The 17,873-nt window shown below is 43.5% G+C and overlaps 1 protein-coding gene across 1 annotated transcript in view; it reads left to right on the forward strand.

The window, feature by feature from the left end:
• Positions 1-17,873, forward strand: part of LOC126335960 (uncharacterized) — a 1,093,560-nt gene that overhangs the window by 1,048,226 nt on the left and 27,461 nt on the right. The window contains exons 30-31 of the mRNA XM_049999436.1: positions 1,643-1,836; positions 9,634-9,822. Of these exons, the coding sequence (XP_049855393.1) occupies positions 1,643-1,836; positions 9,634-9,822 (383 nt within the window). The remainder of the gene's footprint in view (positions 1-1,642; positions 1,837-9,633; positions 9,823-17,873) is intronic.

Genomic DNA, 17,873 nt, shown 5'->3' on the forward strand with positions numbered 1-17,873 from the left:
AAGCCAGTGGGAAGAGAATAAAGGCAAGGAGAAGATGGTACTGGATGAGAGCCAGTAAATGTTGTGTGACTAGGGCCTCCCGTCGGATAGACCGTTCGCCGGGTGCAAGTCTTTCGATTTTACACCACTTTGGCGACTTGCGCCTCGATTGAGATGAAATGATGATGATGAGGACAACACAACACCCAGTCCCTGAGCGGAGAAAATCTCCGACCCAGCCGGGAATCGAATCCGGGCCCTTAGGATGAACATTATGTCGAGATGAGCACTCAGCCACCGGGGGCGGACATGAGAGCCAGTAATAATAAGAGGCAGAGAGTCTATGACGATGACAACGACGAAGAGACAGATAGCTGCCTTGAGAAAGAACAAGAAAATGACAGTGATAGTAGTAGTAGGACAGAACGAAGGGGACTCTAGCTGTGAGACAAGAGATAGTGTGAGAGGGTCACGAGGGAATAGCGGTGATGTGTAGGACTGAATGAGTGAATGAGAATAGGCAAGTGGGAGTGGATGGGCATGAGCGACTTGCAGCCATGGACTATAGTCGTGAGTGAGTTACAGTTTGGGGGGCTTGTGGTGCAAAATGGCTCTGAGCACTATGGGACTTAACTTCTAAGGTCATCAGTCCCCTAGAACTTACAACTACTTAAACCTACCGAAATCACACACATCCATGCCCGAGGCAGGATTAGAACCTGGGACCGTAGCGGTCGCGTGGTTGCAGACTGTAGTGCCTAGAACCGCTCGGCCACCCTGGACGGCGAGGGCTTGTAGGTGAGAGAGGTGAGCTGTATATTAAAAACAGTGCAAATATGTTGGCATGCCAACAGTCTGGAAGATTTTCTAAAGGTGAGGAAGATAGAATGCGGCAGTGGGTACCTCACTTTTTAGAGTGTTTCTCACAGGAGCTTATCTGCCTTTTTGTGCTCCGACAGGAGCACTTTTCCGCCGGTTTTCGACTTTGTCTCTTATTCCTCGCAATGATGTCCGCAGCTCGTGGTCCTGCGGTAGCGTTCTCGCTGCCCGCGCACGGGGCCCGGGTTCGATTCCCTGCGGGGTCGGGGATTTTCTCTGCCTCGTGATGACTAGGTGTTGTGTGTCTTTCATCATCATTGACTCGCAAGTCGCCAAAGTGGCATTAAAGGACTTGCAGTCCGGCGGCCGATCTTCCCCCCATGGGGCCTCCCGGCCATCAATGCCATACGCTCATTTCATTTCGCAATGATGAGGCGGGTAGGACAATTTTGTGAATGTTTTTTGTATACAAGTAAGTTACATAGAAAATGCTATACATTGTTTCTTGATTCTCCTGACAATTGTGAGATTTGGCACTTGGAATGTTTGACATTTCTAATCTTCAATAGACTGTAGTACTTATTTGTTTGGAATTTTTGACATGTCTAATCTTCAGTAGACTGTAGTACTTATTTGTCCATCCAATCCTTCATCGATAGCCTAAAATCGCTCGCAGAGTCTAGAAAACTAGGATGAACACTGCTTATTCCTTTGTTGGTGATAGTGAATGAGGTAGCTGGGACTTTGACTGGCAATTTGCTTGTCCCTCCGTTTGGATGAGTGCGCCTCCAGTTCCCTTACCTGTCTTTACGCGTGTGTGTCTGACACGGCTTGTGTGCGGCAGGCTCTGAGACGCTGAAGCTGGGCGTGGCCCGCACGGCCAACGTGCTGACGCCGGTGCTGCGCGAGCCGGGCGCGGGCAAGGCGCTCTACTCGGGCTTCCTGTGGCGGCTGGGCGGCGCCGGCGGCACCACCTGGGTGCGGCGCTGGTTCTCCCTCAAGCGCGACAACTGCCTCTACTACTACAAGACTGACGCGGTGAGTACACAACGCCGGGGCCAGCCGTAAGGCTGACGACATGAAGCTTGGTGTTAGCTCCCTCCCTACGTATTCATGCCTCAAAACGACACATCTTTCCCAAAGACGGATGACTTGGCAGAGGCATCGGTTGTAGGAGCCTGTATTTTGGATGTTCTCCCTCGGAAGTCATCTCGTCGCCATTCTGGAAATGGCTGCCACGCACTGGTTGCTCGATCTGGGGAAGAGAACGAAGTCACTGTGTGAGTTGTCAGGACAGTGCGGGATGTGAGGCAATAATTGATATCCTCAGGGAAGCAGCGTGTGTGAGTGCATCCGGTACGAAACGAGCTGGGCGCGCTGTCGTGGAGCAAAAGTGGTAACCCTGTCAGGACAGTTCGGGTAGTGTGCTCCTGTGGCGGTTTGCCCTTTACGACCGTCATTAGCAACGCACGATGGTAATCAACAATAACATGTTGCCTGAAGATGGTTGGGTCTTCGCCTTTGCCAAACCATATGCTTCCGCAACTTACTTTCGTTCTTTCTCCGGGGATCATAGTCACAAACCCAGCCCTCGTCGATGTTGATTAGGCGACTAAATAAATCATAGAAAATCGTCTGACACAGCTGCAACACTTCCGCTGCTGTCGCGGTTCGGCCTGAATTTTGAATAGGTGCGACGAGTTATCTAACACAGCCGACCGCGACCTTTGTTATGTTCATATTGTCGTGCGAGCTTTTGCAAACTTGCATATGACTTATTTTCACTGTCGCCTCAAGACCAGCTTTGGTCTTCGAGCTCCATAGCTTTTTCTACTCTTGTAATTCCCTGATCTTCAGTGCCACTTATTTCCTTGTGATTTGACCAAACTAGGAACGTCTTTGCTACATCTACATCTAGGTGATTACTCTGCTATTCACAATTAAGTGCCTGGCAGAGGGTTCAAGCAACCACCTTCAAGCTGTCTCTCTACCGTTCCACTCTCGAACGGCGCGCGGGAAAATATTGTTGTTGTGGTCTTCAGTCCTGAGACTGGTTTGATGCAGCTCTCCATGCTAATCTATCCTGTGCAAGCCTCTTCATCTTCCAGTACCTACTGCAACCTACATCCTTCTGAATCTGCTTAGTGTATTCATCTCTTGGTCTCCCTCTACGATTTTTACCCTCTACGCTACCCTACAATACTAAATTGGTGATCCCTTGATGCCTCAGAACATGTCCTACCAACCGATCCCTTCTTCTAGTCAAGTTGTGCCACAAACTTCTCTTCTCCCCAATCCTATTCAATACTTACTTATTAGTAATGCGATCTACCCATCTAATCTTCAGCATTCTTCTGTAGCACCACATTTCGAAAGCTTCTATTCTCTTCTTGTCCAAACTACTTATCGTCCATGTTTCACTTCCATACATGGCTACACTCCATACAAATACTTTCAGAAAAAACTTAAATCTATACTCGATGTTCACAAATTTCTCTTCTTCAGAAACGCTTCCCTTGCCATTGCCAGTCTACATTTTATATCCTCTCTACTTCGACCATCATCAGTTATTTTGCTCCCCAAATAGCAAAACTCCTTTACTACTTTAAGTGTCTCATTTGGTAATCTAATTCCCTCAGCACCACCCGACTTTATTCGACTACATTCCATTATCCTCGTTTTGCTTTTGTTGATGTTCATGTTGTATCCTCCTCTCAAGACACTTTCCATTCCATTCAACTGCTCTTCCAAGTCCCTTGCTGTCTCTGACAGAATTACAATGTCATCGACGAACCTCAAAGTTTTTATTTCTTCTCCATGGATTTTAATACCTACTCCGAACTTTTCTTTTGTTTCCTTTACTGCTTGCTCAATATACAGATTGAATAACATCGGGGAGAGGCTACAACCCTGTCTCACTCCCTTCACAACCACTGCTTCCCTTTCATGTCCCTCGACTCTTATAACTGCCATATGGTTTCTGTACAAATTGTAAATAGCCTTTCGCTCCCCGTATTTTACCCCTGCCACCTTCAGAATTTGAAAGAGAGTATTCCAATCTACATTGTCAAAAGCTTTCTCTAAGTCTACAAATGCTAGAAACGTAGGTTTGCCTTTCCTTAATCTTTCTTCTAAGATGAGTCGTAAGGTCAGTATTGCCTCACGCGCGGGAAAAATGGACACTTAATTTTTTCTGTGTGGGCCCTGATTTCTCTTATTTTATCGCAATGATCATTTCTCCCTATGTAGGTGGGTGCCAACAGAATGCTTTCGCAGTCGGAGGAGAAAAATGGTGATTGAAATTTCATGACAAGATCCCATCACAACGAAAAACGCCTTTATTTTGATGATTGCCACTCCAATTCACATATCATGTCTGTGGGACTATCTCCCCTATTTCGTGATAATACAACCGAGCCGCCCTTCTTTGAACTTTTTCAATATCATCCGTCAGTCCCACCTGATACGGATCCCACACCGCACAGCAATACTCCAGAATAGGGCGGACAAGTGCAGTGTAAACAGTCTCTTTAGTAGATCTGTTGCACCTTCTAAGTGTTCTGTCAATGAATCGCAGTCTTTGGTTTGCTCTACCCACAACATTATCTATGTGATCGTTACAATTTAGGTTATTTGTAATTGTAATCCCTCAGATTTGTGTGACTTCCCGCTTATTCGAAATTTAGAGGATTTCTTTTAGTACTCATGTAAATAACTTCACACTTTTCTTTATTCAGGGTCAATTGACACTTTTCGCACCATCAGTTATCTTATCTAAATCATTTTGCAATTCGTTTTGGTCATCTGATTACTTTACAAGACGGTAAACGACAGCATCGTCTGCAAACAATTTAAGAGGGCTACTCAGATTGCCTCCTATGTCTTTAATATAGATCAAGAACTTTTGAGGGCCTATAACACTTCCTTGGGGAACGCCATATATTACTTACGTCTTACTCAATGACTTCCCGTCTATTACTACGAACTGTGACCTTCTTGACAGGAAATCACGTATCCAGTCGCACAACTGAGGCAATATTCCATAAGCACACAGTTTGGTCAGAAGCAGATTGTGAGGAACGGTGTCAAAAGCCTTCTGAAAATCTAAAAAATATGGAATCAACTTTACATCCCCTGTCGATAGCACTCTTTACTTTATTCGTATAGAGCTAGTTGTGTCGTGCAAAAACGATATTTTCTGAATACGTGCTGACTATGTGTCAGTAAATCGTTTTCTTCGAGGTACTACGTAATCACAGTCTCATATGATGGCGCTTTATCGCCGTATACTTCCACCAACTCAGTATTGGTTGTTAAAGCATTGTTCTCCTTCAGATACGGAAAACGAATTACCCCACGATAGTGCTCTCCTTCAGTGAGCAGTGTTATTTTGTTTGGGCCATCAAACGACGTGCTACGGCAACGTATTTCCATGTGCAGGATGACTACGCATGTGTACCTATAAATCAAAGAAGAATTAATCGTGAGAAGATTCCGTCGCAACGAAAAACGCCTTTCTTTAAATGATGTCCAGCCCAAATCCTGTACCATTTCTGTGATACTCTCTCCCATATTTCGCGATAATACAAATTGTGCTGCACTTCTTTGAACTTTTTGGATGTACTCCGTCAGTCCTATCTGGTAAGGATCCCACACCGCGCAGCAGTATTCTAAAAGACGACAGAGAAGTGTAGTGTAGACAGTCTCCTTAGTACAAAAAAATGGCTCTGAGCGCTATGGGACTTAACATCTGTGGTCATCAGTCCCCTAGAACTTAGAAGTACTTAAACCTAACTAACCTAAGGACATCACACACATCCATGCCCGAGTCAGGATTCGAACCTACGACCGTAGCGGCAGCGCGGTTCGAGACTGAAGCGCCTAGAACCGCACGGACACACCGGCCGACAGTCTCCTTAGTAGGTCTGTTACATTTTCTAAGTGTCCTGCCAGTAAAACGCAGTCTTTGGTTAGCCTTCCCCACAACGTTTTCTATATGTTCCTTCCAATTTGAGTTGTTCGTAATTGTAATACCTAGATATTTAGTTGAATTTACGGCTTTTAGATTAGACTGATTTATCGTGTAAGCGAAGTTTAACGAATTCCTGTTAGCACTCTTGTGGAGACTTCAGACTTTTCGTTATTTATAATCAACCGCCAATTTTCGCACCATTCAGATATCTTTTCTAAATCGTTTTGCAATTTCTTTTGATCTTCTGATGACTTTATTAGTCGATAAACGACAGTGTCATCTGCAAACAACCGAAGCCGGCTGGTGAGATTGTCTCCCAAATCGTTTATATAGAAAAGAAACAGCAAAGCGCCTATAACACTACCTTTGAGAAGGCCAGAAATCACTTCTGTTTTATTCTATGAGTTTTCGTCAGTTACTACGAACTGTGACCTCTCCGACAGGAAATCACAAATCCAGTTACATAACTGAGACGGTATTCCATAAGCACGCAGTTCCACTACAAGCCGCTTGTGTGGTACAGTGTGAAAAGCCTCCCGGAAATCCAGAAATACGGAATCGATCTGAAATCCCTTGTCAATAGTACTCAACGCTTCATAATTCGGGATAACGCAGGCACTGTAATATCGTAATAAAAACTACGGTCGAAGACAAAAAGTGTTACTATATCATCTGACTTACTGGGTTAAACCCTTAAACTAAGATTTTTCGCTCTTAATGAGTAGATTCCGACAGAATTTTGCCGGCCGCGGTGGTCTCGCGGTTCTAGGCGCGCAGTCCGGAGCCGTGTGACTGCTACGGTCGCAGGTTCGAATCCTGCCTGTGGCATGGATGTGTGTGATGTCGTTAGGTTAGTTAGGTTTAAGTAGTTCTAAGTTCTAGGGGACTAATGACCACAGCAGTTGAGTCCCATAGTGCTCAGAGCCATTTGAACCATTTTTTTGACAGCATTTTCAGTTCTTCAATTCGGCCAGTAACTGAATGAAATCGCGAAAATCGAACTTTTGTTGCCCGGCAGTTAGCCGTTTAGTGATACATATAACTCAACGGATTATTTCTGTTTCCTTTCTTGTGTACTTGTGTTATCTGCGTAAGTTTCTATTCTTTAGATACGAATGTTTTGTCTGGGGAGCCAAGGAATATGATTGCTAAAAATGGAGCTGTTTCGTCAGCATACGGTACATCTACATGGATACTCTGCAAATCACATTTAATTGCCTCGCAGAGGGTTCATCGAACCACCTTCACAATTCTCTATTATTCCAATCTCCTATAGCACGCGGAATAACGAACACGTACATCTTTCCGTACGAGCTCTGATTCCCTTATTTTATCGTGGCCAACGTTTCTACCTGTGTAGGTCGGTGTCAACAAAATATTTTCGCATTCGGAGGAGAAAGTTGGTGATTGGCATTTCGTGAGAAGATTCCATTGCAATGAAAAACACCTTTTTTTAATGATTCTAGCCCAAATCCTGTATCATTTCTGTGACATTCTCTCCCATATTTCGCGATAATACAAATCGTGCTGCCCTTCTTTGAACTTTTTCGCTGTACTCCGTCAGTCCTATCTGGTAAGGATTCCACACCGCGCAGCAGTATTCTAAAAAATGAACAAGCGTAGTGTAGGCAGTCTCCTTAGTAAAAAATGGCTCTGAGCACTATTGGACTTAACATCTGAGGTGGTCAGTCCCCTAGAACTTAGAACTACTTAAATCTAACTAAGCTAAGGGTATCACACACATCCATGCCCGAGGCAGGATTCGAACCTGCGACCGTAGTGGTCGCGTGGTTCCACACTGTAGCGCCTAGAACCGCTCGGTCACAGAGTCCGGCAGTCTCCTTAGTACATCTGTTACATTTTCCAAGTGTCCTACCAATAAAACGCAGTCTTTGGTTAGCCTTCCCCACAACGTTTTCTATGTGTTCCTTCCAATTTAAATTGTTCGTAATTGTAATACCTAGATATTTAGTTGAATGTACGGCTTTTAGATTAGACTGATTTATCATGTAAGCGAAGTTTAACGAATTCCTTTTAGCACTCATGTGGAGACTTCGCACTTTTCGTTATTTAGGGTCAACTGCCAATTTTCGCACCATGGAGATATCTTTTCTAAATCGTTTTGCAATTCGTTTTGAACTTCTGATGACTTTATTAGTCGATAAACGACAGCTTCATCTGCAAAAAACTTAAGACAGCTGCTCAGATTGTCTCCCAAATAGTGTATATAGATAAGAAACAGCAAAGGGCCTATAAGACTACGTTGGGGAAATCACTATTGTTTTACTCGACGACTTTCCGTCAGTTACTACGAACTTTGACATCTTTGACAGGAAATCACAAATGCAGTTACATAACTAGGACGATATTTCATGTTGTTGTTGTGGTCTTCAGTAATGAGACTGGTTTGATGCAACACTCCATGCTACTCTATCCTGTGCAAGCTTCTTCATCTCCGAGTACTTACTGCAACCTACATCCTTTTGCATCTGCTTAGTGTATTCATCTCTTGGTCTCCCTCTACGATTTTTACCCTCCACGCTGTCCTCCAATACTAAATTGGTGATCCCTTGATGCCTCAGAACATGTCCTACCAATCGATCCCTTCTTGTCAAGTTGTGCCACAAACTCCTCTTCTCCCCAATCCTATTCATTACCTCCTCATTAGTTATGTGATCTACCCATCTAATCTTCAGCATTCTTCTGTAGCACCACATTTCGATAGCTTCTTTTCTCTTCTTGTCCAAAGTATTTATCGTCCATGTTTCACTTCCATACATGGCTATACTCCATACAAATACTTTCAGAAACGACTTCCTGACACTTAAATCTATACCTGATGTTAACAAATTTCTCTTCTTCAGAAAGGCTTTCCTTGCCATTGCCAGTCTACATTTTATATCCTCTCTACTTCGACCATCATCAGTTATTTTGCTCCCCAAATAGAAAAACTTCTTTACTACTTTAAGTGTCTCATTTCCTAATCTAATTCCCTCAGGATCACCCGACTTAATTCGGCTACATTCCATTATCCTCGTTTTGCTTTTGTTGATGTTCATCTTATATCCTCCTTACAAGAGACTATCCATTCCGTTCAACTGCTCTTCCAAGTCCTTTGCTGTCTCTGACAGAATTACAATGTCATCAGCAAACCTCTAAGTTTTTATTTTTTCTCCATGGATTTTAATACCTACTCCGAATTTTTCTTTTGTTTCCTTTTCTGCTTGGTCAATATACAAATTGAATAACGTCGGGGATAGGCTACAACGCTGTCTCATTCCATTCCATAAGTACGCAAATTCACCACGAGCCGCTTGTGTGGTGCAGTGTCAAAAGCCTTCCGGAAATCCAGAAACACGCAATCGATCTAAAATCTCTTGTAAATAGCACTCAACACATCATAATTGGGAGTAACACAGGCGCTGTAATATCGTAATAAAAACTACGGTAGAAGACAAAAAGTGTTACAATAGCATCTGACTTACTAGATTAAACCTTTAAACTAAGATTTTCGCTCTTATTAAGTAGATTATGACAGCACTTTTAGTTCTTAAATTCGGCCAGTAACTGTATGAAGTCGCGAAAATCGAATTTTTGTTTCCTGACAGTTAATCGTTTAGTGATACATATAACTCAACGATTATTTCTGTTTCCTTTCTTGTGCAATTGTGCGATCTGCTTAAATTTCTATTCTTTAGGTGCGGATGTTTTGTCTATGGAGCGAATGAATATGATTGCTAAAAATGGAGCTGTTTCGTCAGCATACCCAGCATACGGTACTTTTAAGTGGTGCAGTGGATTTCCTCGCTACGCTTGCTTGAGTGCCTCGGCCCTTACGGACGCCGTGGCCTGCTTTTCCACAGGAGAGCCTGCCGCTGGGCGCGCTCATGCTGCACCGGTACGCGGCGTCGCGTTGCGAGGCGGCCGGGCGGCAGCACTGCCTGCAGCTGGCGCGCAAGGGCGGCCTGGGGCTGACTCTGGCCGCAGACTCGGAGGAGGCGCTCACGCGCTGGCTCGCCGTCCTCTCGCACGCCATCGAGCGCAACAACCACGTGAGTAGCCGGCCCGCACTCCAACTACAACCACTGTGCGTGTCACTAACAAGGGAACCTCCCCATCGCACCCCCCTCAGATTTAGTTATAAGTTGGCACAGGGGATAGGCCTTGAAAAACTGAACACACATCAATCGAGAAAACATGAAGAAGTTGTGGGGAACTATGAAAAAAATAAGCAAAATATACAAACTGAGTAGTCTATGTGTAAGATAGGCAACATCAAGTATATTGCGAGCTCAGGAACGCCGTGGTCTCGTGGTTAGCGTGAGCAGCTGCGGATTGAGATGTCCTTGGTTCAAGTCTTCCCTCGAGAGAAATGTTGACTTTCTTTATTTTCGCCAAGTTATGATTTTTCCGTTCGTTCATTGACGTCTCTGTCCACTGTAATAAGTTTGGTGTCTGTGTTTTGCGACCGCACCGCAAAACCGTGCGATTAGTAGACGAAAGGACGTGCCTCTCCAATGGGAACCGAAAACATTTGATCGCAAGGTTTCCTCCACAGGAAAACACGTCTGATATATTCAATACGACACTGGTGACGGCATGTGCGTCACATGACAGGAATATGTTGTCGACCCACCTAACTTGTACATTTGGCGAATGGCTAAAAAGATTCTTCTACCTCTCCCGATTTAGGTTTTCTTGTGGATGTGATAATCACTCCCAAAAAACTGATGAAAACATAACAGTTTGTCACATAAACTGCAACAAATGAATGCAACAGTTTCACAGTCGCACAGTTTTCCCTGTGCTCTATCAAAACATATGTTTCTTTAGATATAGCGTCCCCATACTACGGCGCAATTACCTCGCATCGGACGGATGGACGGACAAATAATAATTCTATTTTGTCTAAAACTGACAATTGTCTGAAAATAAAAAATTTAACTCTTCACTCGAGGGAAGACTTGAACCAAGCACCTCTCATTCACCAGCTGCTCACGCTAACCACGGGACCACGGCGCTTCTGAGTTCGGAATATCCTAGATGTTGCCTATCTTACGCATGGACTACTCAGTTTGTATATTTTGCTTATTTTTTTCATAGTTCCCCACAACTTCTTCCTGTTTTCTCGATAGATGTGTGTTCAGTTTTTCAAGGACTATCCACTATGCCAACTTATAACTAAATCTGAGGGGGGTGCGATGGGGAGGTTCTCTTGTAAGTAGCATAAAGGTGCATCACACATTGTTTTGTACCTGTAACTTAGTTATGTACCATACTAAAGTATCTAGAAGACAAAAGTGAAATGCAAATACAAAACAGTAACTGCTTCCGAAACAGAGATTAGGCAACGCCAGGAACTGAAACCGTGTCTCCTCCTTATAAGCCAGGTGCACCAGCCACCAAGCCACCTTGGCAAAGCGGCTCACGTAACTGCAAGGATTATCCTGGCACGCCTCCCTCTTCGATTCAGTCTCACTGCCTCTCCAATGTACCGGGTGATCAAAAAGTCAGTATAAATTTGAAAACTAAATAAATCACGAAATAATGTAGATAGAGAGGTACAAATTGACACACATGCTTCGGATGAGATTGTGTTTTTAATGGAACCAAAAAAATTCAAACGTTCAAAAAATGTCCGACAGATGGCGCTTCATCTGATCAGAATAGCAATAATTAGCATAACAACGTAAGGCAAAGCAAAGATGATGTTCTTTACAGGAAGTGCTCAATATGTCCACCATCATTCCTCAACAATAGCTGCAGTCGAGGAATAATGTTGTGAACTGCACTGTATAGCATGTCCGGAGTTATGGAGAGGTATTCGCGTCGGATGTTGTCTTTCAGCATCCCTAGAGACGTCGGTCGATCACAATACACTTGCGACTTCAGGTAACCCCAAAACCAATAATCGCACGGACTGAGATCTGGAGACCTGGGAGGCCACCCATGACGACAGTGGCGGCTGAGCACACGATCATCACCAAACGACGCGCGCAAGATATCTTCCACGCGTCTAGCAATATGGGGAGGAGCGCCATCCTGCATAAATATCGTACGTTCCAGCGGCGTTTATCAGCCTGGCTGGGGATGTTGCGATTCTGTAACATATCGGCGTACCTCTCACCCGTCACGGTAGCAGATTTGCTGTCCAGCGCCATCAGTCGGACATTTTGTGAACTTTATTGTTTTTTTTTTTTTGTTCTAATAAAACCCCATGCCTTTCCAAGCACGTGTGTCAATTTCTACCTCTCTATCTACATTATTCTGTGGTTTATCAAATTTTCAAATTTATACTGACTTTTTGATCACCCTGTACTTTCAATTCCCCCTTTCACACGAACGGAATTGCTGAGCCTCTCCATGTTCTGGAACAGCACCTCAGCACCCTTGGTACAAATTTTCACTCGCCGCTTCAGTCTACATACGTAAAAAAGATAATTTCTTTACGAGACTCGTAAAATCTCTGAAATTGTGTCATTTTATTTGTAGAAATGCCTGCACTTGCGTTTCAGGCTGGATCCCACATTTACGTTCGATGCCGAGATGCTATTCCAGAAGATGGAGAGCCTCGGCAATTCTGTTCGTCCGTAACACGTAAGCCGGCCGAAGTGGCCGAGCGGTTCTAGGCGCTACAGTCTGGAATCGTGCGTCCACTACGGTCGCAGGTTCGAAACCTGCCTCGGGCATGGATGTGTGTGATGTCTTTATGTTAGTTAGGTTTAAGTAGTTCTAAGTTCTAGGGGACTGATGACCTCAGCAGTTAAGTCCCACAGTTGAACCATTCTTTTATAACATGTAATTTAAATTAGAGTGGGTCGGCATAGAGAATTTGGATCGAGGTAATCCGTGCAGCTGTGCGAACCCATATGCCAAGGTGCCTTAGTGTCCAGCGCACATGTCTAATAAGCAGAAGACCCAGGTTCGATTCCTAGCCTTGGTACAAATTTTCACTCGCTGCTTCAGTCTACATATAAAAAGAATAATATCTGTATGAGACCAGTAAAGTCTCTGAAACTGTATCATTTCATTTGTAATCAAGTATCACTGTTCTACAGAATTACGTTCCGAATACCTGTATCGTAAATCTCTCCGAAGCCAAAGTTCACAAACACCAAAATGTTGAGCTCTGACTCCGCTGTCAGCGTCTTTAGTTCCTGTGGCGCTGAAGTTCTGCCTCACATTCCCGATAAGCACTTCGGAATTTACCAACAACAAACTAAGAGGTTAGTAATTAAGACCTTTTTGGAGTTAAATGATGATGATCTTGCTACGTAGTCACGCTGATCGATGACACGTGAACCAAGAAAGAAAAGCGAAGACAGTGACGCCTGCACCGTAGCGTGCTTCTTTCTGTGACGTATAATGATTGAGTAAGACATCCACCCACACCTGTACGCTTGTATCCAGATAGTGTGTAAATGAAACCCCACTTAAACGCATTTACCTCCATATTCTACATCTACATCTACATCCATACTCCGCAAGCCACCTGACGGTGTGTGGCGGAGGGTACCTTGAGTACCTCTATAGGTTCTCCCTTCTATTCCAGTCTCGTATTGTTCGTGGAAAGAAGGATTGTCGGTATGCCTCTGTGTGGGATGTAATCTCTCTGATTTTATCCTCGTGGTCTCTTCGCTAGATATACGTAGGAGGGAGCAATATCCTGCTTGACTCCTCGGTGAAGGTATGTTCTCGAAGCTTCAACAAAAGCCCGTACCGAGCTACTGAGCGTCTCTCCTGCAGAGTCTTCCACTGGAGTTTATATATAATCTCCGTAACGCTTTCGCGATTACTGAATGATCCTATAACGAAGCGCGCTGCTGTCCATTGGATCTCCTCTATCTCTTCTATCACCCCTATCTGGTACGGATCACACACTGGTCAGCAGTATTCAAGCAGTGGGCGAACAAGCGTACTGTAACCTACTTCCTTTGTTTTCGGATTGCATTTCCTTAGGATTCTTCCAATGAATCTCAGTCTGGCATCTGCTTTACCAATGATCTTCTTTATATGATCATTCCATTTTCTACTTGTAACATAGTTATGTACCATAATAAAGTATCTAGAAGTGAAAAGTGAAATGCAAATACAAAACAGTAACTGCTTCCGACACAGAGACTAGGCAACAACCAAGTAACAACGTCAGGAATTGAAACCGGGTCTCCTCCTTATTAGCCAGGTGCGCTAGCCACCAAGCCATCTTGTCAAAGCGGTTCACAAAGCTGCAGGGATTACCCAGGCACGCCTCCCTCCTCGATCCAGTCTCACTGCCGCCCCAGTCTACTTTAAATTCATCCACACACGAACGGAATTGGCTCTGAGCACTATGGGACTTAACTTCTGAGGTCATCAACCCCTAGAACTTAGAACTACTTAAACCTAACTAACCTAAGGACATCACACATGAACTGAATTGCTGAGGCTCTCCATGTTCTGGAACACTCCTTAGCACTCTTGGTACAAATTTTCACTCGTTGCTTCAGTCTACGTACATAAAAACATCATTTCTCTATGAGACCCTTAAAATCTCTGAAATTGTCATTTTCTTTGTAGACAGTGGTCCATTGACAGTGTCCGGGCCAAATATCTCACGAAATAAGCATCAAACGAAAAAACTACAAAGAACGAAACTCGTCTAGCTTGAAGGGGGAAACCAGATGGTGCTATGATTGGCCCGCTAGATTGCGCTGTCATACGTCAAACGGATATCAACTGCGTTTTTTAAAAATAGGAACTCCCATTGTTTATTACATATTCGTGTAGTACGTAAAGAAATATGAATGTTTTAGTTGGACCACTTTTTTCGCTTTGTGATAGATGGCGCTGTAATAGTCACAAACGTACAAGTACGTGGTATCGCGTAACATTCCGCCCGGCCGCAGTGGTCTCGCGGTTCTAGGCGCGTTGTCCGGAACCGTGCGACTGCTACGGTCGCAGGCTCGAATCCTGCCTCGGGCATGGATGTGTGTGATGTCCTTAGGTTAGTTAGGTTTAAGTAGTTCTAAGTTCTAGGGGACTGATGACCTCAGATGTTGAGTCCCATAGTGCTCAGAGCCAGAGCCAAACATTCCGCCAATGCGGACGGTATTTTCTTCGTGATACATTACCCGTGTTAAAATGGACCGTTTACCAATTGCGGAAAAGGTCGATATCGTATTGATGTATGGCTATTGTGATCAAAATGCCCAACGGACCGTTCGCTGGATAGTTACGTTATTTAAGGAAACAGGAAGTGTTCAGCCACATGTGAAACTTCAACCACGACCTGCAACAAATAATGACGCCCAAGTAGGGGTTTTAGCTGGTGTCGCGGCTAATCCGCACATCAGTAGCAGACAAATTCCGCGAGAATCGGGAATCTCAAAAACGTTGGTGTTGAGAATGCTACATCAACATCGATTGCACCCGTACCATATTTCGTGCGGTTGAAACGGTACTGAATAACATATTTCATGACAGGTGGATTGGTCGTCGAAGCACCGTACCATGGCCCGCACGTTCACCGGATCTGACGTCCCCGGATTTTTTTTTTTGTGGGGAGAGTTGAAGGATATTTGCTATCGTGATCCACCGACAACGTCTGAAAACATGCGTCAGCGCATTGCCAATGCATGTGCGAACATTACGGAAGGCGAACTACTCGCTATTGAGAAGAATGTCGTTACACGTATTGCCAAATGCATTGAGGTTGACGGACATCATTTTGAGCATTTATTGCATTAATGTGATATTTACAGGTAATCACGCTATAACAGCTTGCGTTCTCAGAAATGATAAGTTCACAGAGGTGCATGTATCACATTGTAACAATCGAAATAAAATGTTCAAACGTACCTACGTTCTGTATTTTAATTTAAAAAACCTACCTTTTACCAACTGTTCGTCTAAAATTGTGAGCCATATGATTGTGAGTATTACAGCGCCATCTATCACAAAGCGAAAAAGTGATCCAACTAAAACATTCATATTTCTTTACGTACTACACGAATATTTAATAAAAAGGGGTGTTCCTATTTTAAAAAAACGCAGTTCATATCTGCTTGACCTATGGCAGCGTCTCCTAGCGGGCCAACCATAGCGCCATCTGGTTTCCCCCTTCACGCCAGTGTAATTTTTTCGTTTGATGCTTATTTCGTGTGAAATTTGGCCCGGTCACGATCAATGGGCCACCCTGTATAACTGCCTGCTCCTGAGTTTCAGGCTGAATACCACATTTACGTTCGATACCGAGATGCTATTCCAGAAGATGGAGAGCCTTGGCAATTCTGTTCGTGTGTAAGACGGAATTGCAATTAGACTGGGGTGACATTGAGAATTTGGGTCGAGGTAATCCCTGGAGCTGTGCGAACCGCTATGCCAAGTACAAATTTCCACTCGCTGCTTCAGTGTACATACAAAAAGAATCATAAATTACAGTTGTTTTCAAAAAAATGCCTTTTTCACGCTGTTAAAAACAGTTCCTAAATCTATAACTTACATGTGAAACCATAACCTATGTGTAAAAAGGACAAATCATGTAATATTTCAGTACACCCACTTAAGATGCCTTGTAAAAAAGGCGAAACGCGTCTGGGTGCATAGTAAAAATAAAAAATTTCAATGTGCAGCGTTCTAAAGGCAATTTTCTTTGAAAACAACTGTAATTTATATACAGCTGCTGCGAAAATGGCCACTACAAGAAACGTGTTAAAAAGAATCATATCTGAAATTGTATCATTTCATTTGAAATCAAGTAATACTTGCTCTACAGAATTACGTACCGAACACTTGTATCGTAAATCTCTCCGAAGCCAGAGTTCACAAACACCAAAATGTTGAGCTCTGACCCGACAGTTAGCATCTTTAGTTCTTGTGGCGTTGAAGTTCTGGCTCACATTCCCGGTAAGCACATCGGATTTTACCAACAACAAACTAAGAATAAATTTCCTTTAATTTACTTCTATGGTCACAAACTTTTTGTTCACAGGTTACCGGTTTCGGTCTGTAATGACCATCTTCAGATTTGCAGCAAAAAATATGGGAAAACATAAATACACTCGCAGATTGTCTACAGCTTAAAAACAATAAATAGACCATAATGTAAAGTACTACTTACAGATATGTGTATTTGTGCCCATTTTGCAAAAACAGTGTCCTAATGTACTACAGCCAAAGTGGCATCGTCAAATGTTAAATGCAAAATTAGCACCAGCACCGTCAAATATATAAAAATAGCAGCATATGCACGAGTCATGTTGTCAGTAGCATTACTGTTCAAAACAATCTGCAGTGGCATCTTCAGCTATTTGTTTTATAGTTTTTATATTATTTTCTGCACTGTGAACGATGGTTCAAATGGCTGTGAGCACTATGGGACTTAACAGCTGAGGTCATCAGTCCCCTAGAACTTAGAATTACTTAAACCTAACTAACCTGAGGACATCACACACATCCATGCCCGAGGCAGGATTCGAACCTGCGACCGTAGCGCTCTCGCGGTTCCAGACTGACGCACCTAGAACCGCACGACCACTCCGGCCGGCTATGAACGATGTTATCTGCTTATGTCATTATCCAGAACATTGTCACTTGAGTATATGTAAATTACTGTCTTTTAACTCTTCTTCTTTTGAACAATCTGACTTTTGTCGTTTTCTATTTCATTGCTATTTATTACTATAATGTATTTTATACCTTATAAGCTCATTACAGACGTCAAGGATTGTGTCCCTCCCCCCTAATTTTACTCTGTTCAATTAATCATTGAAAACTAGTGTGTGGCTACAGAAGCGACATCTGGTGAACTTGCAACACAAAGATCTTGTGGCTGCTGTACGGCAGCTTGTTTTGAACAGTAATGCTACTCACAATGTGACTCGTGCATATGCTGTTATTTATTTATATTTGACGATGCTGGTGCTCATTTTGCATTTAACATTTGACGATGAGACTATGGCTGTAGTACATTAGGACACTGGTTTTATAAAACATAGGTATGCCTCTTCATACTTATAGCGCACAAATACGTCAGTAGTACTTCCCATTATGATATACTTATTGTTTTTAAGCTGTAGACAATCTGCGAGTGTATTTACGTTTTTCCCATATTTTTTGCTGCAGT

This window comes from Schistocerca gregaria, chromosome 2 (assembly GCF_023897955.1).
Source record: "Schistocerca gregaria isolate iqSchGreg1 chromosome 2, iqSchGreg1.2, whole genome shotgun sequence".
NCBI lineage: Eukaryota > Metazoa > Arthropoda > Insecta > Orthoptera > Acrididae > Schistocerca > Schistocerca gregaria.